This window comes from Aristolochia californica, unplaced genomic scaffold, assembly GCF_029961685.1.
Source record: "Aristolochia californica isolate CCGP_79_NKW_82.1479 unplaced genomic scaffold, dmAriCali1.0.hap1 SCAF_2, whole genome shotgun sequence".
Classification (NCBI taxonomy): Eukaryota; Viridiplantae; Streptophyta; class Magnoliopsida; order Piperales; family Aristolochiaceae; genus Aristolochia; species Aristolochia californica.
This window is the reverse complement of record NW_027181881.1, coordinates 7391261-7416503: the sequence shown is the minus strand read 5'-3', so window position 1 is coordinate 7416503 and position 25243 is coordinate 7391261. Positions and strand designations below refer to the sequence as shown.

The window sequence follows — 25243 nt, the reverse complement described above, 5'->3', positions numbered from 1 at the left end:
GTGAATTTTATGGGCAAGTCTAATTTTCGCTTGAAAGTTTCTGTTTGGGGTTATAACGTGACTTTTTTTTCTTTTTTGTGAATTAAGTCCAGCTGCACTGGAGGGTCTGTGAGTTAGTTGTTGTTTCTTTCCCTATTTCTAACTTTTGGTTTAGATTTTCCCCTCAATTAATGGATGGATAAAGAGGAGTTGTCTTAGATGATTGGCTTGTTTAATAAAGGCTTGATAGTGCACCAGTGAGGGCTGAGGAGAATTTTGTGGTTAGTGATCTGGGCCAATGGAAAATAGAGGAAGACTGCAAACTAAGAGAAAAATAAGATACAAGAGTAAGAAAGAGGAGAGGAAGAAGAGAATGAAGGGGGAAAAGACTGAACGAGAGAGCAGTCACGTTGGGGTGTCAAGTCGACCCCTAACCTCTTAATTAAAAGACTTGAGTGACTTGCAAGCAAAAAGTTCATATTACCCTTATACCATTTACAGCCATAACACAACAACAACAACAAAAAGATAAAAATTACATAATTAGACTTGTCTAATTGACATTGTTCCAACTAGAACATTGGAACACAATACATCATACTATATATATTAAAATACCCCTGAACTCTAACAAAGACAAAAAAGGATATAAATGAAAGTAATTGGAGAAAACTCAAGGAAGGGATTTTCTGCTGGAGTAGGAAATTGTAGAGAAGCATAAAAGGAGGTATTTATGTTGCCAAGCCCAACAAAGTAAAGCTTTTATGAGATAACAATCTGTACTACCTGTCTTGAAGCAAATTCAAGATTGGTTGCTGGGTATAATTACCTATTATTTGTCTCGATGACTTTGTTTTTCTCTACTTCATTTTTTTTTAAATTCTTTTTTGAGTTATCGGAGAAACAGATTTTGTTGAATGTATCCAGTTCTGATTTGGCATTTGGACTAGCCCATTACAGTTAAATACCAAAAATAAGTGTGAAGTTACAGATACATGCATGAAATGTTGAATTACTTTCTTCGGTGTTATATCCATACACAATCGGGCTCAATTTACCTTGAATTGCATCCACTATTATCTCTAAAATAACTCCATGGCCATACAGGACATTACCAAAAAATCTCCAATGGAGCTGATCAATGAAGTTCCACCTATTCAAGTTGATGGAAAAATTTCTGCCTGTGAAGGAGGTAAAATTATCAAGTTGCTATTTATCTGTGCTCCATTCTCTCTATACATTGTTTACTCTTCGAATTTATGTATGTCTGCACTCATGTTTTCCTCACACTTTCAATTGCAGATACCGACCCTGCCCTTGGCCATCCAATTGAATTCATCTGCCTTGACTTGAATGAACCTGCTATTTGCAAGTATTGTGGCCTTCGCTTTGTTCAGAACCATCATCACTAATTAGGGATTGAGGAGCTTTCTATAATGCAGCCAAGCTTGCTTACTGTATTTCAACTAAATTTTTCAGACTACATTAAACAAGTTCTTTGCATTTGGCAAATAAGATTGTGTACCTAAGATTTTAACTAACCTTGAACGTCATCAGTCTTCCTCACTATTTATGTCTACTGGGGAACCATCCTAAAGTTCTATATGAATAGCTTTTGGAATAGAATTCTCTCATTTGGAGAGCCATCTTCTGCCTGGTATCTTCAAATGCCCAGTGACAGAGGGAAATGAGAATAAGATAATTTTGTGTTAATTTTCTTCACAAGTTGCGCTTTTCTTTTTCAACTTGGGCTGCCTCCAACCAGACAGGGTTTCATGAAATTGTTCAAGCTTCAAAATTTTGTTACAATCTCTATCCTGTCCTTTGAGAATATACTTGATACTGGTTAAAGCTACTTCAGACTCATAGCTGATGTTATGGTTTCACATGAATCAAGCACCCAAAATCCTACCGATACTTCTCATGGCATTTTGCTTTTAAAAGAAATCATGAGGGTTCTATGCTGCTTAGCCATGTCAACCAAACAATGTAAAGTACATATAAGTCAACACTGATAATGGCTCAGGGGATATTATCGCAAAGGAAGGTGATCAATTTGATCAATTTTTCTTGTTTAATCATTCCTTTTTTATGTTAAAATATATAATATGTTATTAATAAATTAATAACTGAACTTATTATATTCGTTTCTGTTATTTTTAACGTTATTTTTCTTTTTATAATTAATCATGTGCACAGTTAATTGGCTCACGTAATTACTGTATTAATGTACAATAAAATGCAATCATTAAATAATATAATATCTAATTTAATTATACACTAAATTACTTATTCGTGTAGTAATTATGTTTGTTTTACCTAATTTGGGGTTTAAGTATTATGTTTTAATTAAGTATACTGTTACAATTTACTCATTCTCTTGTTTTTTATATTTTTCTCATTTTGGGACACTAACACTGGAAACTACAAATGAACTCATCCACACTAACACCAAGTTTGAAGATGAAGTTCAAGTAGATCCCCCCCCCCCCCCCCCCCCCTTTGTGTATTCTCATTTGAACATCAAGAATGATCCTATTTTTTGTAAAACCTAGAATAAACCTTATTACTTTTGTTGAAGAGAAGATACGGAAGGCTCTCACAAGACTCTCACAATAAGAAATGTCACATAACCAAAATTAATATGGTGGAGTTTTACAGGAGCCTCACATAAGGTGGTCTCACAGAAGAGTCTCAGTTTTAAGGTATTTTAGTTATGTTAGTGAGTTATTTAATTATGCTAGGACTTGTCTGTGTTAGAGTTTGGGTGTCATTGGGACAAGAGTAGTTTAATTGTAATTGGACTCTACTACTTTCCTCTATTATAAATAGGGGTTCATGTACTCTGATAATATCAAGTAAATGAAGTTTTACTCTTTTCCAAAAATTCAACATGGTATCAGAGCAGGTTTTGTGAGTTGACTCGGTTAACCCACAAAGATAATGGGATCCTTTTCTGCTTTATTATCTCTATCAGTTTAAGTTCAAATCATTTTTTCTCTCTTTCCAGTCCCTATAACCGTTGTTTGTTTTGCTTTGTCACCTCTATACTGAGCTTTTCACATTGAATATTATATATTGGTAGAAAGATATTAGAGTCTACTTTCCAACGCAAAACGAATTCTGGCAATTGGAGTTTTATACAAAGATAAATCGATATTTGAAGCAACAAAAGTCAGATCGCAAGAGAAGTTCGAGCAGCAGCAGAAAGCTTCAACTTTCAAACCGGCTTATGCCATCAAGAACGAGACTTTACAGGGATAATTATATATTCAAATAAATATATATAAGTCTATTTTCTTACTTATTCAACCAATTCTCAATCTGAGTTTTCTAGATGGAGATATCGATCTCGGAAGAGTCAATGGTCGCTGGCCAAAGAAGAAATATTACTTATTTCGGCCAAATTATAGATTCCGAAATCTATCAAATTCTTTTTTCTCAAAAGAAGTACATTTTATGAACAAAAATTATACCTGGATGAAAGGTATTTAAGTCTAGTTTCAGAAGGAGAAAATTTCACGTCAATCTGATCTATATTTTTGGAGATATTGATATCAGAAGTATTAAAACTTCCTTATTCAGCGATGGACTCGCAATGGATAATTTCATGTGTCCTTATTAAGGACTTTCATTATTTGGAACGTGTTAGTTGGGCATTGGCCTATATCTGTTGTTAGTTGGGCATTGGCCTATATCTGTTGTTGCTATTGTGTCTCTTTGACTGAGACATTATAATGGAAGGACTCCTCGGTTGCTGACTATTTTCAGCACTGGTTATTCTGATGAAGATTTGAATAAAGAACATTGTGGCCCCATCATCTTATCTTCCTTTGATTCCCATTACTATGTCATTGTTATTTGGCAGATTTACTCCTACCATCCTTTATTTGACTCTCACTTACCCCTTTGGCCAAACCTTTTTGAAGCATCGCTTTTTTTTAAAAGAAGATGTATAAGCTGTATTAAAAAGAAAAGATGAAGATTACAATACCTTGCTAAACAGGGCCTCCCTGCACAACAAGGTGTTGGAGAGAGACGCCTAATTTAGCCTAAGCATCAGCTAAATGATTAGCAGATCTAGGAATTTTTATTTTATTTTTTGAAATGATGCAGATTTTTATTAAAGACAAAAGCTCAAACGAGCATATTACAAAAGAGAGAATCCTTCCCATACAATGAGAGATTGTTGGGAAATTCCGAATTTAGCCAATTTATCAACCAAAGAGTTGGCTGATCTAGGAATGTGATTCCAATTACAATGCAAAGAAGATACAATGTCAGCAATACTATCAATGATATGCCAATGGCGCCAAGGGGGGAGGTTGTCTTTGGAACACCAACTAATAACCATCTTCGAGTCGCCTTCAATGATTAACTTGCCATGGAGACGATCTCTGAAGATTTGGAGACCGAATAGCAGAACACTAACTTCAGCTGTATTAGAATCGGCAATGCCCACCGGACCCACATAAGAAAGAATAGGGTCTCCATTGTGACCTTTGAATTGACCACCTGCTCCTGCTGGACCAGGACATCCAATAGCACTACCATCAAAATTCAGCTTTATGCAGTCACTGGGGGGAGGATCCCTGATAACCTGCTAGGGCCAGACATGTGAGCGATCAAATTCCAACTTTCCCAAAGGGAAACCCCTGAAAGAGTGGAAAAATCATTCTTTGTATGAGGCCGACGGCATGAGAAGACGTGTTATCTGGGGTACTAGCTTTGGAGTTGAATCTTCGGTTGTTCCGCTCGAGCCAAATGCACCAAGGAACATGTGCAAGACAGGCTGAAAGAATGAACTTGCCCAACCGAGGAAGGAGAATCCCATGAACCATCTCAAAGGTGACAAAGAGGTCATGATGTAGCCCCAGTTGGAGTCCGATTCTCTGAAATATCTTCGTCAAAACTTGCCACGAAAATCCACAGTGTAAGAGGACATGTTGGACTGTCTCTTCACACTCACCGCATAGGGGACAAGAAAGCTCGGGGGTAGTGAAGCCTCTTCTGTGAAGGTTGTCTGAAGTAAGAATTTGTTCTCTGATGGCTGACCACACGAAGAACTTGATTTTGCTTGGCGCTGAGAGTTACCAAGCCAGATTTACCTTGTGCTAATGAGGACTATAGTTTTGCTTTCTGATATGAGAGTAAGCCAAAGTGACAGCGAATCGATCATTATTACTGGGCTTCCAAATTAGCTTATCAATTCAGTGCTCCCGAATAATAGTACTACTGAGTTTAGTAAGGAGAGAACAAAAAGCCAACGATTCTTCATCATTTAATCCCCGACGAAACTGAAGACTCCACAAGTGATCACTCCATGAATCAGCCACAGAGCATGAGAGGTTGTTTGCCACCCTATGCAGCCCCAAAAACTCCTCTGAGAGAGATCGGGGGCCACACCATTCGTCCGACCAGAAGAGAAGGGTCCTTTCGTTGCCCATGAGAAATGCGGTAGCATCTCTGAATACTGGAAAGAGCTTGAAAACTGATTTCCATATCGGGGATAGGAGGCGAGCACCGCCACCCTCTCTCCACCATGCACCCGAAAACTGAAGGTAGAATTTCACCATATTCTTCCATAAACTGTTGTGCTTGTTGTTGAAATTCCAAATCCATTTGATCATAAGAGCTTTGTTCATTTCTTTTGTAGGCCGGATGCCAAATCCTCCCCTATTATGGGGCATGCAAATATCCTTCCAACTGACCAGATGGTATCTAAAGGTATCTTCGGAACCCCTCCATAGAAATCGTCGACGGATGGCATCAATTTTGGAGCAAACGAAGAGCGGACAGTGCATGAATGATAACAGATAATTTGGAAGCCCCGCCAGACAAGACTTGAGAAGAGTGAGACGCCCCGCTGTTGATAAGAGTTTACCCCTCCAAGTGGCTAGCCTCTTTTCAAATTTCTCAATGAGGGGGGACCATAGTGAAGCCGAAGGCCGAGAATCAAAAAGTGGGAGCCCAAGATACGTAGCTGGCATATTTCCCACAGAGCATCCCAGATAGTCCGCCATATTCCGAAGTCCAGTTGGATTAATATGATAGCCAAGGAGAGTGGTTTTTCCCCAGTTTATGCTCTGACCAGAAGCCAATTCAAATAATCCTAGCACGGCACGTAATTTTCTGATCTGTTCCATAGTACCAACCCCGAAGCAAATAGTATCATCTGCAAACTGGAGAATCAGAATATCAAAGGTTGTGCAGTCAGTCGTGGGTAGGAGCCATCCCATGCTCTTGGCCGAGTAGATCAAGGAGGATAGGTATTCTGCCACCACATTGAAGAGCAGGGGGGAGAGGGGGTCTCCCTGTCTAATTCCTCTGGTTCCCTTAAAATACCCACAAATTGTGCCATTGAGAAGGACGGAGTAGCTTGCAGAGGAGATGCAGCTTTGGATCCAGAAGCGCCGTTTTTCTCCTAATCCCATCTTCCCCAGGAGGGTATCCAGAAACTTCCAGTTAACTCTGTCAAATGCCTTTTCGAAGTCAAGCTTGAGGATGAATCTGGGGAGCTTTTAGACCTTGAAATGATGACTAAGTTCATGACATGTTATGGCTGAATCAAGAATGTTTCTTCCCTTTTTAAAAGCACTTTGACCATGGTGAATGGCAATAGGGAGGATTGCCCTGAGACGACTAACAAGGAGGCGCGCAATCACCTTATATGCACTGGTAGTGAGACTGATCGGCCGGAAGTCGGATGGGAGCTCTGTCGCATCTTTTTTAGGGATGAGGGCAATGAAAGAGGCTCTGATACTCCTATATCTGATGCCATGCTGATAAAAGGAGCAGGCCATGTTGGAAATGTCTTCTCTAATGAAGGGCCAACAACGACGATAAAATTCCCCGTTGAATCCATCCGGGCCAGGAGCACGATCCAAAGGAAGACCAAGGACTGCAATTTCAATTTCCTGCGTAGAGAAGGGGAACTCGATGAGACTAGCTGCAACTGATGGAATAACCCGAAGGTTAACCCTTTGGAAGAAGGGCCGAAGTGGCTGGTGATCCGAGTATAAATCTACAAAAAAATTCACCAGTGAGTCAAAAATAATGGCTCGGTCCGAGGTGGCCTCATCGTTGACGTTGAACATGGCAATGCGGTTGGCCCTTCTTCGAGCAGAGGCGACTGCATGGAAGAATTTTGTATTAGCATCCCCATCAGAGAGCCATTTGAATCTTGCACGTTGCTTCCAGAGCACTAACTCGTTGTGGGCGAAGGACTGCAATTGCCCTTGAAGGGCATACCTCTGACAGACTTCCGGAGAAGAGAGACCTCTTGACTTTCTCCTTCGAGTCGAGAACGGCTATTTGAGCAAGGGCATCGGTTCTCGCAATTGAGGAGGAGGCCTTCTTTTCAGAAGCCCAAGACCTCAGTAGCGGCTTTAGCATCTTAAGTTTGATTGAGAAGGCCCACCCTCTCGGTCTTTCAACGGTCATATTCTCCCAAAAGGATTGGAGAGATAGATCAAAAGAGGGGTCCGCCATCCAATTATTGTTGAACCGAAAAGGTAAAGGGGGGGGGGGGGCCAAAATGGGTACCAATCATAATTGGCCAATGATCAGAGACGACTCTATTGAGCACTTTGCCGGAGACATTACTGGAGAGCTAAAGCCAATCATCGCTAGCTAAGAAACGGTCCAGCATTGAGGGGACAGGGGGTTGCCTGCCATATGGCCAAGTGAAGGTCTTCCCAGATAGGGCAATCTCATCCAAGTCCCAGCTGCCAATAAAATCAGTAAATAGCCTCATGGAGGTAGTGATTCTCGGGGACGGCGGGGATTTCTCATGGCAGAAGCGAGTGACATTGAAGTCACCCACAAGCATCAAAGGAATAGGCCACTTCTGACAAGTCCTCGATAGATCCTCCCAAAATAAGTGGCGCTCATGGTGTCTGGTAGGGCCGTAGACACCAACTAAGCACCAAATGTTCCCCGAACCTTTGTCTCGCAGTTTGATGCTAAGGGAGTAAGAGTCACTGCAACGGTCAAGCACCTCAGTAATACCGGTGTCCCACATCAATAGGATACTGCCTGCCGATCCCACTGAAGCCCAGTCGGGCTCCTTTAGGTGCCACAACTCGCGGATGTATCCAAGGGGTAGAGAAGTCACCTTGGTTTCTTGAAGAACAACAACATTTGCCTTGGTAGAGGCAAGGAGGTCCCGGATGGAGGCGCGGCGATGCAAGGACCCAATTCCACGGACATTCCATGAGAAAATAATCATTGATCATTTTTCATCTTTTCTGACTTCTCAAATGAGTGGTTATCTCCCGAGAGAGGCTCCGCGAAGACGGTGCCCATCACCTTGGCAAGTTCCACTATCTGGGCCCCCAGGTTTCTGGGTCGTATTTGTGTTGATATGACTGAAGAGTTGCCACAAACACCTGAGCTCGTTCACCCGGCTTTGGAGTGATGAAATCCCCCGCCTCTGGGTTGCAGGGGTATCGAATGGTGGCATTGGGTCCTCCTTGTAGAAGTTGTCTCTGCTGCCCTCTAGCTTGACGCTGGTAGGTTACAACGGGAGGGGGAGAATTGTCTTTCCTGTGGGCACAAGGAGTGCGCTCACTGCTTCCAGACTCTGCGTCGGAGAAGTAATTTCCACGGCGGGGATTTCTCATGGCAGAAGCGAGTGACATTGAAGTCACCCACAAGCATCAAAGGAATAGGCCACTTCTGACAAGTCCTCGATAAATCCTCCCAAAATAAGTGGCGCTCATGGTGTCTGGTAGGGCCGTAGACACCAACTAGGTACCAAATGTTCCCCGAACCTTTGTCTGGTAGCTTGATGCCAAGGGAGTAAGAGCCACAGCAACGGTCAAACACCTCAGTAATACTGGTGTCCCACATCAGTAGGATACCGCCTGCCGATCCCACTGAAGCCCAGTCGGGCTCCTTTAGGTGCCACAACTCGCGGATGTATCCAAGGGGTAGAGAAGTCACCTTGGTTTCTTGAAGAACAACAACATTTGCCTTGGTAGAGGCAAGGAGGTCCCGGATGGAGGCGCGGCGACGCAAGGACCGAATTCCACGGATATTCCATGAGAGAATAATCATTGATCATTTTTCATCTTTTCTGACTTCTCAGATGAGTGGTTATCTCCCGAGAGAGGCTCCGAGAAGACGGTGCCCATCATCTTGGCAAGTTCCACTATCTGGGCCCCCATGTTTCTAGGTCGTATTTGTGTTGATATGACTGAAGAGTTGCCACAAACACCTGAGCTCGTTCACCCGGCTCAGGAGTGATGAAATCCCCCGCCTCTGGGTTGCAGGGGTATTGAATGGTGGCATTGGGTCCTCCCTGTAGAAGTTGTCTCTGTTGCCCTCTAGCTCGACACTGGTAGGTTACAACGGGAGGGGGAGAATTGTTTTTCCTGTGGGCACGAGGAGTGCGCTCACTGCTTCCAGACTCTGCGTCGGAGAGGTAATTTCCAGGGTGGGGATTCCAATATTTGGGGGGAAGTTTGTTGAGTGAGGGGGGTATGACTATAAGGCTGCCTGGAGGGATCGCAATTGCAGAGTCGAGAGGTGCACATCCCAGCTCATTGGGTGGCTGTGTGATTTCCCGAGGTTTGATTGTGCTTTCGGGGACCACATCTCTAAAATCATCCATCGCGGCGATGCTGATACGGATCCAGTAGCGCTCTTTATCCACCGTGACACATCTGAAATATTGCTCTTCACATGAGTGAAGAAGGTTGATGAGGATCCGGGCCTCATCCAGACGGTGCCAGTGCTCTGTGAGTGGGTCCAAAGCAATGATAGTGCCGAACTCATATACGATTCTCGAAAAGACCGCGTTTTGCCATAGCTCAGTAGGAAGCCCTATAACTGCGACCCATTGGCCGTATTGGCTGGAGGGTGACGAGGGGAGCCATTTGGAGACCCCGATGATGCCAGAGCTGGTGTGGGGTATGATGGCAAGCCGCAAAAGACTCCTGTTGGGTTCCAAAATGAACAAGCCAAGTTTAGGGACGGAGATAGGAGATTCTAGGAGTAAGGGAGGTGAAGTGCGTCAATCAGCCATTGAAGAATGCTGGATTTGATGACTTCGGGGGATGTTTGGACGAGAATGGAGCGAGTCAAAATTCTGTGCCCATCATGGAGAAGGTTTGGTGGGATTTGAATGATTTCGAGTGTTTCTATGGGAGTGGGGAGGGCTGATGCATGGTTTTGGAGCAATACAAGAATTTTCGGGGAGGGGGTGCTGATATGAGTAAGAGGGGATGTCAGGAGGGTGTTTTGGTGGCGCTAGGTTGCTGGGAAGAGAGGTGGAAATCTTACTCTGGCATCACCAGGGCGTATTGGCTCTTCTGCTGTGGCTAGTGCTAGAGAGAGGCTTTGGAGTGCATCGGCTAGCTCATTCCAGACAAAACCTGAGTTTGTGGGCTCAGGTATGAATAGCCTGGCTAAAATGGAGGTTCCTCTTCTGTGGGTGATCCTACGTTCCCAGCGACCACGAAAGACAGTCACCGAGAAGAGGAACATCGAGTCCCATGACCAGAGTTCACGGGATTTTTCAGTTTCCGAGGTAGCTCTCTGGAACTGAATCCTGAAGTTGTGAATCGCTTCCACTGGGACATAGATGAATGAAAGCTTTGATCCGTCGGCTAAGGAGATACGGATCACCGGACCTGATTTCCGAACGACTCTCTCGACAGTAACTCTTCAGTTACCGTAGCTGAAGCGCAAAATACTATTTCGTTTCTTCCGATGAGAGACCGTCGTCCGGCGAGCTTCATATTCCTCCATCGGAGCCTCAGAAAGGTCATCGGAGCGGTGGCTGGACAGATCCGACCGTCTATGATTTTTCCTTCCTCGTCGTGGGGAGACATTTCCTCCATTTCTTCTCGTCGCAGCATCGTTGAGCCCTCTGTCGGCGTCGGAAAGGCTAGTCGTAGCCTTGCCTGAGTAACGGTGGTCGACGGGAGTGGTCCGGTCGCCGGCCGTAGGGACGGCAGCAGTCGGGAGAGTTCTCTCTCTCATTTGAGGGTGTTGGCGCACGTTAGCAGTTTCGAACCAGCCAACACACGATACGATTGCTAATGGCGCACATTAGCAATCAACGAAATTTCGACCAAAATCACCCTCTCGCTCACGCTCACTCTAACATTGCATCAACCCGCAAATCTAGGAATATAATTCCATTTACAATTTAAAACAGAAGTTAAATTACATATATCGTAGAACATACTCCAATGCCGCCATGAAGGGACGATCAATCTTTGCACACCAATTTATGACAACTTTTGAATCACCTTCAATACATAGAGGCCCTGAAAGATGACTATTAAAGATCTAAAGTCCATTAAATAATCCGGATAATTCAGCAATAGTAGAGTCCGAAATTTCAATCGGCCCAGCATAGAAAAAAATAAGAATTCCATTTTCATAATGAATAACACCACCAAAACCTGTGGGGGCCGAACATCCAAACGCACTCCCATCGAAATTCAATTTGTAATGGCCTATAGGGGGAGGAGACCAAATCGCCATCCTAGGGGGGCAAGCTGGATAAGACATACCAGCAATGACTCGCCAGTTCTCATGAAAGTTTGATCCTCAAAGATTTCTGAATTCCTTACGCAATAAGATCCACGTAGTAACTTGACCAATAATTTTTTCAACCAATGCTTCTCCAGGAATAGACTTTAGATTAAATTTACAATTATTCCTTTCTTTCCATAACGCCCAAACGAGATGCCCCACACAACAAGATATTAATAATTTTTCGAGTTTTGGGAGGTTGGTATTTTTAATTGAGAGGATGGTTGAAGAAAGATTTTGAGAGGAACAATATTGGAGACCGATTTTGCTAAGCGGGCTGGTCCACACATAATAGGCATACTCACAATGTAGAAGGATATGGGTGGTTGTTTCTGGAGAGATTTGGCAAAAGAGGCAAAGGGGGTCTGGAACATGGGCACCTCTTCGAATTAGGGAGTCCGAGGTAAGGACTTTGTTCTAACATGCAGACAAAATAAAAAATTTAACACGTGGGGGAACATGCAAAGTCCATGCGATGGCGGCTGGATGTTTGATTTGTCGAGGGTTGGGACAACTCAGGAAGCAGTAGGCAGTGGAAGTTGAGAAATTACATTTTGTTCTCGGCATCCAAATAAGAGTATCTAGCAAATTTTTCTGACTTACCGAAGAGAGAATGGTAATGAGGTCAGAAGCTACCAAGGCCTCAGAATCAGTGAGTGATCTTCGAAGATTTAGGTTCCATCCTCTAGAATCAGTTCGCTGGTCCGAAATAGATGCTTCAATATTTCTTGGCAGGTTTGAAATCAAGTTGTGGCTGACGTTGAAGTTGTCAGCGCCGGTCCACCAATCAGTCCAAAATATTGTTACAAAACCTGTCCCAGAGTAACATTTTACAACAGATTTGAAAGCAGGTAATAATTTTACAATTTTTTTCCATACAGGAGACAAACTATTACATCGCCCACCCTCAGTCCACCAACCCAACAGTTTATTTGCTTTTGCAGCAACCAATTTCCTCCAAATTAATTCAGGAGATAACTTGAACTTCCAAATCCATTTAAGTAGCAGTGCTGAATTTGTAGTGACAGTATCACGGATCCCAAGCCCACAAAGAAATTTTGATTTACATACCTCAGCCCATTTCACTGAGAGTATTTCCTTTGACCGTTCGGTCCTCCCCATAGGAATTTTCTTTTGAGCAGTTCAATTCTTTGGCAAACAGAGGCAGGGCATCAATAAAGGGAAAGGAAATAAGAAGGAATGTCATGCATATAGAACTTAATAAGAACCAGTTACCAGCCTTAGATAAAAATCTTCCTCTCCAAGCCGCCAAACGTCCTTCCAAACGCTCAATAATAGAGTGCCAAGAGCTTTTGAAGGGCAACGAAGGTGATAAAGGCAAACCCAGATATGTACAGGGAGGCGTTGCAATTTTACATCCCAGGTAATGAGCCATGGAATTTAACGCATTAGGAGCAATATTAAAGCCAGTAAGTGAAGATTTCAACCAACTAACGTTCTGACCAGAAGAGAGTTCAAATAAATTTAACAAGGCTTTAATATGAGAAATTTCCTCTAAAGTACCTTCCCCAAAGAGAATAGTATCGTCGGCATATTGAAGCAGGGAAATATTTTGAGTGGGATCATATGATATGGATTTCAGTCATCTAGAATTTTTTGCAAGACGGACCATAGATGCAAGATGTTCAGCAATGAGAGGGAAGATGAACGGAGACAAAGGGCCCCCTTGCCGAATGCCTCTTGTGGCATTAAAACACCCGTAAGGTTTTTCATGAACTAAAACAGAATACGATACATTGGAGATGCAGCTCCTCATCCAAAATTTCCAACGCGTCCCAAACCTCATCTTATCAAAAAGCTTGTCAACAAGTTTCCAGTTCACACGATCAAAAGCTTTTTCAAAATCGAGTTTTAGGACAAATCTGGGTAATTTGGAATTTTTAAAGGAATCCAAAAGTTCATGTGTGGCCATGGCAGAATCAAGGATATTTCGGCCATGTATAAAAGTGCTTTGACTAGGGCTGATGATTTTGGGAAGGAGGGATCTGAGTCGACTAACAAGAATTTACCCAACGATTTTGTAAAAACTTGTGGTGAGACTAATGGGCCGAAAGTCTTGAGGCAAGGCAGAGTTAGCTTTTTTCGGAATAAGGGTTATGAAAGAAGCACCACAGCTTTGTGAGTGATGCCAACTTTATGAAAATTTCGGACACAAGAAAAAACATCATTTTTTACAACATCCCAGAATTTGTGATAGAACTCACCGTTGAAGCCATCTGGACCAGGAGCTTTATCTTTCGGGAGGCCAAGAAAAGCAAATTTGATTTCCTCAGTACTGAATGGCCGTTCCAGGAAGTCCGCATCCGAAGAGGAAATGTTCTTATAATCAAGCTGGTATAGCGTAGGGCAGTTGAAGTATTCCTCAGAGTAAAGATCTGTGAAGAACTTCACAAGAATTCATTTAAAAAAAAAAGAACTTCACAAGAATTCATTTAAAAAAAAAAGAACTTCACAAGAATGTTAGCCATAGAAGGGCTATCCGTGATCACCCGGTCCCCCTGACGGAGAGAGGTGATACAATTAACCCTCCTTCTAGCCGAGGCTATAGCATGGAAAAACTTTGTATTTCCATCCCCCTCGGTCAGCCAACGAAATCTAGCTCGCTGCTTCCAGTACATGGTATCATTACAAAGAATATTTGACAGATTAAGATGTAATTTATTTCTAAGAGACAGATAAGGGGAAGAAAGGGACCTTTGCTCTTCGAGGAGATCCAACTCAGATAAAAAATGGCAAATCAAATTTTTCTAAGAAACAGCAGTAGCACACTGGATGAGAGACCATTGGCGGATCTTTGTCTTCAGAGCTTTGAGTTTCAAGGGGAGAGACCAACCCGGGTTAGGGTACTGAGAGGGACCTTGCCACCATCCAGCAAGTTTGGAGGTGAAACAATCGGAGAGGATCCATAAATTCTCGAATCGAAACGGAGATCTGCCCCAACCAGAGGGATGAGTGTTGATTTGGATCGGCCAATGATTAGAACCAATATTATTGAGAACTTGGCCAGTAGTGCTGGGAAAAATTTGGAGCCACTCATTATTGGCAAGAAAACGATCTAGTTTGGAGAGGACAGGGGGGTTCTAGCTTTTTGACCACGTGAATTTTTTCCCAGAGAGAGGTATTTCGGAAAGTTCAAGACTTTTGAAGCATTGATTTGGTTGGTCCGTTTTATTTATATGGGTGTTTTAAGTCCATTGAGACTTTTTATTGGTACCCGTGGGTCTTTTATTGTCGTCTTGTGAATGATAGGCATTACCCACTTTACTGATTGTTATCATTATATTTATTTGAAATCCTTTAAGTTTAGTTTCGACTTAATTTTTATCACCCATTTCTACCTTTGAGAGTCGGTGTCCAGTGTTGGGACACAAGGATGGAAGAGTTTATTACTATATCTATGTTATTTGGTTCAAGCTACGATCACTGTCATTACCTCCCAGCTTTAGGAGGAGTGTTGAAGAGAAGATATGGAAGGCTCTTACAAGACTCTCACAGTAAGAAGTCTCACAGAGCCAAAATTAATATGGTGAAGTTTCACAAGAATCTCACATAAGGAGGTCTCACAGAAGAGTCTCAGTTTAAAGGTGTTTTAGTTATGTTAATCTTCTATTTATGTTGAGTTATTTAATTATGCTAGGACTTATCTTTAAGTGTTAGAGTTTGGGTGTAATTGGGACAAGGGTAGTTTAATTGTAATACTACTTTCCTTTATTATAAATAGGAGTTCACGTACTCTAAATATATCAAGTAAATTAAGTTTTTCTCTTTTCCATAAATTCAACAACATTTTTACTAAAACATAAAATATCACCACATTAATACTCTTCTTGTTAGTAGAGAACTCATCTGAAATTCTGCCTTAATCTGGATTACATTAAACTCTAATCTATATCTGAGCCAATATAACTAAGCCCAGGTATCTTCTTCCACTTTTATTTTTGAATGTTAGGTACCCTTCTCCCATTTCAAAATAACAATGCCAATCCAATGGCATGTCTTAACATCTTTCTGTAACAACCAAAAACATCAGTAAAAACCAATAAAATCAGTTCAAATTCACCATGCCAATAAGGAAAAGGTAAATATCATGAACTTCGTCATAAGAAATAACACTGAACATGATAAGTGTACTTGTTGAAACAAAAACCAAATGAAGCGCTACCTTCAGTGGACAAAGCAATACGATTCCGTAATATAGAAAGCTCATGAGACGAGTCATCTGTCCCCAAAAGTTTAAGATACTCCATTGCAGTAGTAAGAAGCCCTTGGCTAGCAAGTAGTTCTGCATAATTTTCAACAAGCTTGGAAAATGATGGACTAAATCGCTTCTGTCCAGTTGCTAGAGCAAATATAATAGTCTTTTCCATTAAATCCTGCGCATATATTGCCCCTAGTCAATCTTAAAGTCAATCCAAATATGACACACATGAACATGGCAAAAGAGAACGAAACATCACCTGGAGAAGGTCCAGGTAACTCCGACCTTCATGATCACTCTTAAGGCTAAGTGACCAAATTTCAACAGTTTTATCAATATTCCCAGCGCAGATATAGCAGAGAGTCGCAGCCAATGTGTTACCGGCAGTCATTAATCTCGATGCAAGAGTATCACATAAAATGGTCCATTCCTCTCCCTGAGCAAACTGTTTAATGGTGATAGATGAACATGGTAAGACAACTGCATGCAGTTTTTCAAATAATAAAATTCAATTTCATCACATGATAGCAGTCAACACAATCAGTACTATGTTGAAGGAAAATAGACAATAATACAGTAAAGGAAACTGACAAAGAAATTAACAGCAAGGAATTGTTAGTGTCAGTTGGAAAATAGCAAAAACTAGGTCAATATAATTTTTTTTGTTTTAACCATATATTTTTTAGTTAGTGCTGCTTCCAATGAGAATGAATATCTCATAGATTAGTGTCACCAAGATTAAAAAAGTAAAAAAAAATTTCCTATATCCCATGAGAAATGCCAAGAAAACAAATTGACTCCAATGAGCATTGGACAAAAACTGTTTTTAAAGAGCAGGTATAGAGAGTGCTACATGACCCTCATAGAAAGAAATCTCACAGAGCAATAATTAATATGTCAAAATCTTACAAGAGTCTCATGGGAAGATGTCTCACAGAAGTGTTTCAGTTAAAAGGTATTTTAGTTATTTCAGTCTTCTATTTATGTTCAGTTGTTTAATTATTTTAAGACATATCTTTAAGTGTTAGATTTTGGGTGTAACTTGGACATGGGTAGTTTGATTGTAATCAGATTCTACTTGTTTTAGTACTCCTTGATTGTAATAGAGGCTCATTGTACTCAAATTAAACAAGTCAACAAAGTATTTATCTTTTCTAGAAATTCAACATGGCATCAAAGCAGGTTCTATGAGTTGACTTGGTCAACCCATAAAGATAATGTAATCCTTTATCATTTATCATCTCTAGTAGTTTAGGTTAGCATTCTACATTTTATCATCCCAATACCCGTTGTTAGCTTGGCACTCACACCTCCATACAGAACTTTTCATAATGCAAATTTATATTGACGGAAAGATCTTTGAGTCTACTTTTCAATGCAAAAATAATTTTGGCAATCGGAGTTTTCTACAAAGAGAAATTGATATTTGAAACAGCAAGGGTTAGAAAGCAAGAGAGGTTCGAATAGCAATAGAAAACTTCTATTTTTTAGGCATTTTATGCCATTAAGAATGAGACTTTATATGGAGAATTATATGTCAAAAGAAGTACCTATAAATCTATTTTCTAAGCTATCAAACCAATTCTCACTTTGAGTTTCTAGAGGAAGACATCAATATTGGAAGAGTCAATGATCATGTTGGCCAAAGAAGAAAGACTACTTAGTTCGGTCAAATTGCAGTGTATGAAATCTATCAAAAAAAAAAAAAAATTTGAAAAAGATGTATCAATAAAACAAGAGAAATTACAAAATTTGGGGGAACATGTCCCTTACAACCAGCGATTATAGGGTAGCTCCCTGCCTGGCAAGCACATCTGCTACCGAAGTTGCGGATCTCGGAATGTGAGTCCAAATACAAGAAACAATTGAGGTAATCTCTAAAATTTCCTTATAAGTATCCCAATGCCTCCACGGAGGAGAAGACGTGTTCTCACACCATCCTATCACCACTTTTTGAGTCCCTTTCAATATGGAGGGGGCCCCTGCATGTATCTCTGAAGACACGAAGACCGGAGAGGAGACCATGTAACTCAGCAGACGTAGAGTCGGATATACCAAGGGGGCCAGCATAAGTGAATAGCTAATTTCCGGAATGATCTGAAATAACTCCTCCGAAACCTGAAATACCAGGGTTACCAAGAGACGAGCCATCAAAATTTAACTTGAGATAGCCAGGATCAGGAGGAGTCCATTCTTACATGACCAGAGCCTTTTTCCCAACGTGCATCAAAGCCAAGTTTCTCCAGTTTTCACGAATGGAGGAACCCAAATAGGGAGAAAAAGCTTTCTTTGTTAAAAGCCAAGTTGATATATGTCCTACCACTCTATCCGCAACCCGGTCTGAAGATTCACTTTTTGCATCAAATCGTCTTCTATTGCGCTCATTCCAAAGCCCCCATGGGATGAAACTTTTTGAGAAGAGTTGTAAATGCATTCAAAAGAGATAAAATACAAACTAAGAAACTAAAAAGACATTTCCTCCACAACAAGATGTTGGAGGGTAACGCCTTTTTTAGCTTGAACATCGGCTAAATGATTAGCAGATCTTGGTACATGTTTCCAAGTACATAATAAATCAGAAGTTAAATTACAGATTTCATCATAAATCTTCCAATGACGCCAAGGAGGTTTTGAAGGCTTGGAGCACCAATTTATAATAACTTGAGAATCCCCTTCAATCAAGAGAGCACCGTCCTTTTTTTGTTTGAAGAGTTTCAGCCCGTTGAGCAAGCCATGTAATTCCGCACAAGTAGAGTCTGATACTCCAATTGGACCCGCATAAGTGTAGAGAAGATTTGCTTGATCATCGTGAATTACTCCACCAAATCCGGCTGGGCCCGGACAACCGAAAGCACTTCCATCAAAATTTAATTTAAAGTGTCCAGGAGGAGGCCTAGTCCATTCTATCATAATAGGAGCCTTCGAAATAAGAGACATTTTCGCAACATTTCTCCAATTTTCCCTCATATTTGTTGCTCTTAGATCACAGAATTCTTTGCGAAAGAGAACCCAAGAGCTAACTTGACCGACTATCTGATCACAGAGAATATTCCGAGGAATAGATTTCTGATTGAATTTGCGATTATTTCTTTCTTTCCATAAATTCCACACAATGTGTCCAACACAACAAGATATTAAGATTTTCCCTAACTTCGGAAGATGGGAGCTAACCAAAGTATAAATAGTGTTTAGCAAATCTTGCGAAGGGCAATATAATAAACCGATCTTGTCCATTAATTCGGTCCAAATCTTATGAGCATATTCGCAATGCAAAAGCGTATGATCTGCTGTTTCAGGAGATGTGTTGCAGAATGGGCATTCTGGATTGGGAATATTAATGCCTCGTCTTTGCAAAGCGTCAGAAGTTAAAAAATTTTTAAGACATACCGTCCAGATGAAAAATTTGATGCGAGGAGGAATCGGGAGCGACCAAGCAAAAGTAACAGGATGTTCTGCGTGAAGAGGATGGTAGGAAATCAAATGATGGTACGTTGAGGCTGAAGAGAACATACCTTGTTTGTTGGGTGTCCAGATGAGGATATCGGAAGAATTTTTTAAGGCCACACCAGAAAGTAAATTGATCAGGCCAGTTGCTTCAACAGTTTCAGAGTCATTTAATGCCCGTCTGAGATGAAGATTCCACCCACCCGAGGACTGCCAATGGTCAGAAATCATTGAACTTCGAGATCTTGACAGCTGGAATAAAAGAGGATAACTTTCCTCTAAGGAATTAGTCCCGATCCACCAATCGGACCAGAAAAGAGTATTTTCACCACTTCCAATATAGCATTTGACGGCGGCTTTGAAGCAAGGTAAGAGTTTGGCAATTTTCTTCCAAACAGGGGATAACTTGTAAAATCTTCCCCCCTCCGTCCACCAACCTCTCTCTTTTCCTGATTTACTTGCAACCATTCGGCGCCACAGTAGATTGGGTTGCATGTTGTACTTCCAAACCCACTTTAGTAGCAGAGACTTGTTGGTGGTAGCAACGTCACGAATCCCGAGGCCCCCCATTACAATTGGTTTACAAACATCAACCCATTTTACAAGATTAACCTTTTTTTCCCCATTTGGCCCATCCCATAAAAATCTTCTTTTCAAAAATTCAATTCTATCCCGAATAGAAGCTGGACAATTGTACAAAGATAAGAAATAGGAAGGTATTCCATGAAGGCATGATTTAATTAGAACCAGTTTACCAGCTTTGGATAAAAATTTTCCTTTCCAAGAAGCCAGACGCTTCTCAAGCCTCTCAACAACCGGAAACCAGGAATTTTTCGAAGGCAGGAAAGGAGTCAAAGGTAAGCCCAGATATGTACTCGGAATTGATGCTACCTTACAACCCAGATAGTTCGCCATTGAGTTGAGAATAGATGCATCAATATTAAAACCAAAGATTGTGGTTTTCTCCCAGCTTATCTTTTGACCAGACGTCAATTCAAAGATATTCAAGATAGCTTTCATGCGTTTTATTTGTCTCATGGACCCTTCTCCAAAAAGAATAGAATCATCTGCAAACTGAAGAATGGGGACGTCTTGGATTGGATCAGAAAAAATAGGACTGAGCCAACCCGAACGTTTAGCAAACCGGATCATAGAGGTAAGGTATTCTCCAATGAGAGTAAAAATAAATGGAGAAAGGGGGTCTCCTTGTCTGATCCCTCTAGAGGATTTGAAGTATCCTCGGGGTTTCCCATTTACCAAAACAGAATAAGAAGGGGAGGAAATACAACTCCTCATCCAGAATTTCCATCTGGTACCAAAACCCATACGGTCAAAAAGATAATCCACCAGTTTCCAGTCAACCCGGTCAAAGGCTTTCTCAAAATCAATTTTCAGAACAAACCTTGGAAGGGAAGATTTTTTGAACGAATGAAGAAGTTCATGAGCAGTAAGAGAAGAGTCCAGGATGTTTCTGTCTCGGATAAAAGCACTTTGACAAGGATTAATTACCTTGTAAAGGACAGCTTTTAGCCGATTAGCCAACAGACGACCAATAATTTTATATGAACTGGAAATGAGACTGATGGGCCGGAAATCTTTAGGCTCCTCTGAATTTGTTTTTTTAGGAATAAGCGCAATAAAAGATGCACCAATTCCAGAGTGAGTAATTCCCACTTGGTGAAAATTGTGAACGAAGGCACATACATCATTTTTTAACAGATCCCAAAAACAGTGATAAAACTCACCATTAAAGCCATCTGGTCCGGGGGCTTTATCTTTAGGAAGGCCCAGCACAGCCCGTTCAATTTCTTCTGAGGAGAATGGTTTTTCAAGATCAATTGCGTCTTCAGTTGAGATGCGCTCGAAATTGAGCTGATGGATTTTTGGTCTTCTGAAACAGACTTCTGAATATAGCTCTGAGAAATACTTCACCAAAAGGTTAGAAATGGAGGCACTATCCGTTACCACTTGGTCTCCGTTACAGAGAGCAGTGATACGGTTAGTCCTCCTCCTGGCCGAGGCGATGGAATGAAAAAACTTTGTGTTTCCATCACCCTCAGCCATCCAACGAAATCTTGAACGTTGTTTCCAACGGACAGAATCAGAATGAAGAAATGTACGGTATTCAGCATTTAATTTATTTCTAAGCAAAAATTCAGTAGGAGAGATTAACCTTTGTTCCTCCAGTAGATCCAGCTCAGAAATGCGGCGGCGAATCGAATCTTTCTGGGAAGCAGCAGAAACACGGTGATTTTTATCCCACATTCTGATCTTTGCTTTGAGGGCTTTCAGCTTCCGAGGGAGGGCCCAGCCCGGGTTCGGATGATTTTCCAATTCGAGCCACCAAGATTTCAAAGAAGGGATGAAAGCCGTGGTTAATAACCAGGCATTCTCAAACCGAAAGGGAGATTTTTCCCACGCAAGAGGCCGGGAATTGAGTTGGATAGGCCAATGGTCAGATCCAATTTTGTTTAGGACTTGGCCAGAGGTGTTGGGAAAAAGAAGGTTCCATTCTATATTTGAAAAAAATCTGTCCAATTTAGACAAAATGGGGGGGTTCTGACAATTTGTCCAGGTGAATTTTTTCCCCGAAAGAGGAATCTCGGAGAGAGCAACACTATTGATAAAGTCAGAAAAGGCTCTCATGGTTGATGAGGTTCGGGAAGCAGGAGGACATTTGTCAGAGCAAGATAATGTCGCATTGAAGTCTCCTCCAATGAGCCAAGGGAGGTCCCACAATTGGACAAGCTGAAAGATTTCCTCCCAGAAAGATGCTCGGTCACGGTACCGAGTAGGCCCATATATGCCAGCAAGAGCCCAACAAGTACCGAGGTTGTGATCCCGGAGCTGGATACCTATTGAGTATCGCCCCGGAAGGACGGAAATAGCATCAAAAGCAATTGGATCCCAGATGACAATAATGCCCCCAGAATGGCCAATTGCAGCTACATGCGCCCACGCTGGGTTGGAGTCATACCATATATTACACACAATTGAATAATCAAAAGACTGTATCTTCGTTTCAAGAAGTATAGCTATTTTTGGTTTAACATCAAAAAGCGCTGCTCTAACGAGAGCACGCTTGGCCAGAGAGCCGAGACCTCTTACATTCCATGATAGAACGATCATGGGGAACGGTGGGAGTTGATGTTTCGCTCCACGGCTCCAGCTTCAGTGTATCCCGCACAAAATATGTTGGCAAGCTCCGTCATTTCTGAAAATTCTTCTCGAGGAAAGGATTGTTCCTGTTCCAGCAGGAATAGGAGGAGCTCATCGCGCGGATTGGGAGTGAAGGCCTTGGCTAGGGTAGATTCAGAGGTTATAGTTGGGGGGAGGTCGGACCACATTGGAGGGATTCCATAGGGGAAAGCAGGGGGGAGATCGTACCAATCATGGGGAAATTCCATTGGGAGGACAGGAGGGGAATTTGGAGGGGGGGAAGGTGGGGGGGTAGTGTCTTTGATTTTATCTTTGTCCTTGTTTGTCTCGGAAAGTGTGGGGTTACCGAGTTTGGCTTTAGTTTTCCCTGCTTCTTTTTTCCTGGAGTAGATATATCGGAAAGGGGTGGTGGCAATTTGTTTTTCAGTATTGGTGTGGAAGGGAGGGGTGAAGGTTTTGGGGTTTGAGTTTTCCATGGTGTCGGAGTGGGGGTAAATAATACGAAGGGGGGTGGGGCAGAGGATAGTGGGAGAGTGAATATATAAGGGGGAAGGGGAGTGAGAGGGGGGTTCGAAATCCCAAGTGGATTCATTAGAGAAGAGGGATGGCCTTAACGGGGCTCGAGGGGTGGCCGTATAAGGGGAGATTTGAGTCAGAGAGGGAGGGTTTGATGGGACGGCGAGAGGAGTTGGTTGCTGGGATGGATGGGATGGGTGATGAGGAAGGTTTGAGGTCGGGGGGGTCGCAGAGGGAGATCCTTGATAACGAGCCGAGAATGTGGGTGGAAGTGGGGGGGAAAGGGGATTTATTGAGTTAGAGAAGCTGCGGGACGGGGATGACAAGTGAGGGGTGCGGCTTCGGGAAAAGGAAGATTTAGGCGGCGGAGGGAAGGAGAGGGATTTAAAAGTGAAAGGACGGGAGGGTGGCGTGATTTGGACTGAGGAATTGGCGTACGATAGGCTTCGGGAAGAGGAAGATTTGGGTGGCGGAGGGGATGGGAGGGATTTAAAGATGGAAAGATGGGTACTGCTTCGGGAAATGAAAAGCGGCGGAGGTGAAAAGGTTGATGTAGAAAGGGAAGGGCGGGGCGTGATGTCGACTGAAGGGTGTTGGAGGTTGATGTATGGCAGGCGAGTTCGGGACTCGAGGTGTGGCGTTGGGGAAAGGGTTGATGGTGGCGTGATTTGGACTGAGGGATTGGCGTACGGTAGGCTTCGGGAAGAGGAAGATTTGGGTGGCGGAGGGGATGGGAGGGATTTAAAGATGGAAAGATGGGTACTGCTTCGGGAAATGAAAAGCGGCAGAGGTGAAAAGGTTGATGTAGAAAGGGAAGGACGGGGCGTGATGTCGACTGAAGGGTGTTGGAGGTTGATGTATGGCAGGCGAGTTCGGGACTCGAGGTGCGGCGTTGGGGAAAGGGTTGATGTAGAAAGGACATGACGGGGCAACGGCGTGATGTGGGCTGAGGCGCTTTGGAAGTTGTAGAGGTCGACGGCTGTGGATTTGATGGTTGAAAAGGTGGTTTTTTTTGTGTAAGAGTATGGTGCGGGGCTCGAGGTTGAGAAGGTGATGATGGATTTTGGTAAATGGAGAGGTAGGTATGTGGGGGAAAGTGTTTTTTGTTTCGAGGCGGGTTAGAGTTTGACAGTGATGGATGTGAACAAAGGGAAGTAATAATCCCCTTGTCCGGATGTGTCTGCACATCGGTTTGAAAGATCCTATCAGCTTTTGGATTTGGGGAATGGTGTATTGCAGGTGTTTTGGAATTGGGGATTGGCACTGTTGCCAAGGGCGATTTCAGAGATGAGATTTTGTCTGCGGATGCACTTATGTGGATAGGATCTTTTTCGGCGGGGGCAGTGAAAGGGTTACTGTGAACTGGTGTTGATTGGATTGTTTCGGGATATGGGGATTGATGTTGTGTGGTTGGATTTTTTTTTTGTTTTTGTTTTTTCGGAACCCATGTCCGATTGAACTCCGAGTGCGGCTTCCGAGTCAGTAACTGACGGATCTGCTGAGTCTGGGTTGTGTTTCGTGAGGTTTCTTCCGAGTTGGCTGCCGGAAGGGTTTCCAGATCTCCGAATTCCATGGAGACCCAGATCATGGTTTTTCCGCAGGAGATATGAAAAAATTGTAAACCACTTACCGGTGATTTTGGCCGGATGAAAAATTTTTCTCTGTGAAGCTGCGTTGGCTGGCTTTCGGCCCAAATAACCTCTCCGAATTCTTTTGTGAGGCATTCCAGAGTATGCCGGCATCGGATTTCCACCGGAAGACCTTTGACGATCACCCATTGCCCCGAGATGGGGGTTGTGAGTTCTGGGCTCCAATTGGTCATGTGGAGGATCGTTGAAATAGTCTCTACCTTTAGTGAATGAAGTCTCTTGCGGTCCTCCTCCGAATGGCAGTTGATGATCCAGCTCCTCTTATGAGCTTTGATGATGGCTGTGAACGTGATATTTCGTTTTTGCAGCCATTCTTGGAGTTGTCTTCTGGTGAAAAAATTTTCCGGGTCTTCCAAGAGGACTGCCAGGGACATTTTGCGCTTGCCCTCAGTTTCAATGTGGGCTGGCAGGGATATAAAGAATTGTTTTTTCTGGGGTGAAAATTGGGGGAGTGGTGTTGATGGTGGTATTGGATAATTGGTTTTGCAGGTCGGAGTCTTCTCTAGTGGAGGATCCGGTGGGAGCGACAGAGTTGTCTGGTGTGAAGCGCTAGGTTGTGAGTGGATTTTTGGTGGGGTGGCTAGCTGCTGAAGAATTTGATCAAATCGTTTCCAACCCATTCCAGAAGTGGAGGGCTGTGGGAGGAAAATCATACCCATTATCATTTGTCCACGTCTTTGGTGGATGACGCAATGAAGAAGGCCTCCATGATACTGGCTGTGAACTT

General features: G+C 42.5%; 1 protein-coding gene across 2 annotated transcripts in view; it reads right to left on the bottom strand.

Annotated features, from left to right (window-relative positions):
* LOC137957075 (protein transport protein SEC31 homolog B-like) overlaps positions 1–25243 on the bottom strand; it is a 43285-nt gene that overhangs the window by 4253 nt on the left and 13789 nt on the right. For both annotated transcript variants that reach the window (XM_068804779.1, XM_068804780.1), the window contains exons 15-16: positions 16008–16193; positions 15713–15923 (exon numbers count right to left, since the gene is read on the bottom strand). In XM_068804779.1, coding sequence (XP_068660880.1) covers positions 15713–15923; positions 16008–16193 — 397 coding nt within the window. The remainder of the gene's footprint in view (positions 1–15712; positions 15924–16007; positions 16194–25243) is intronic.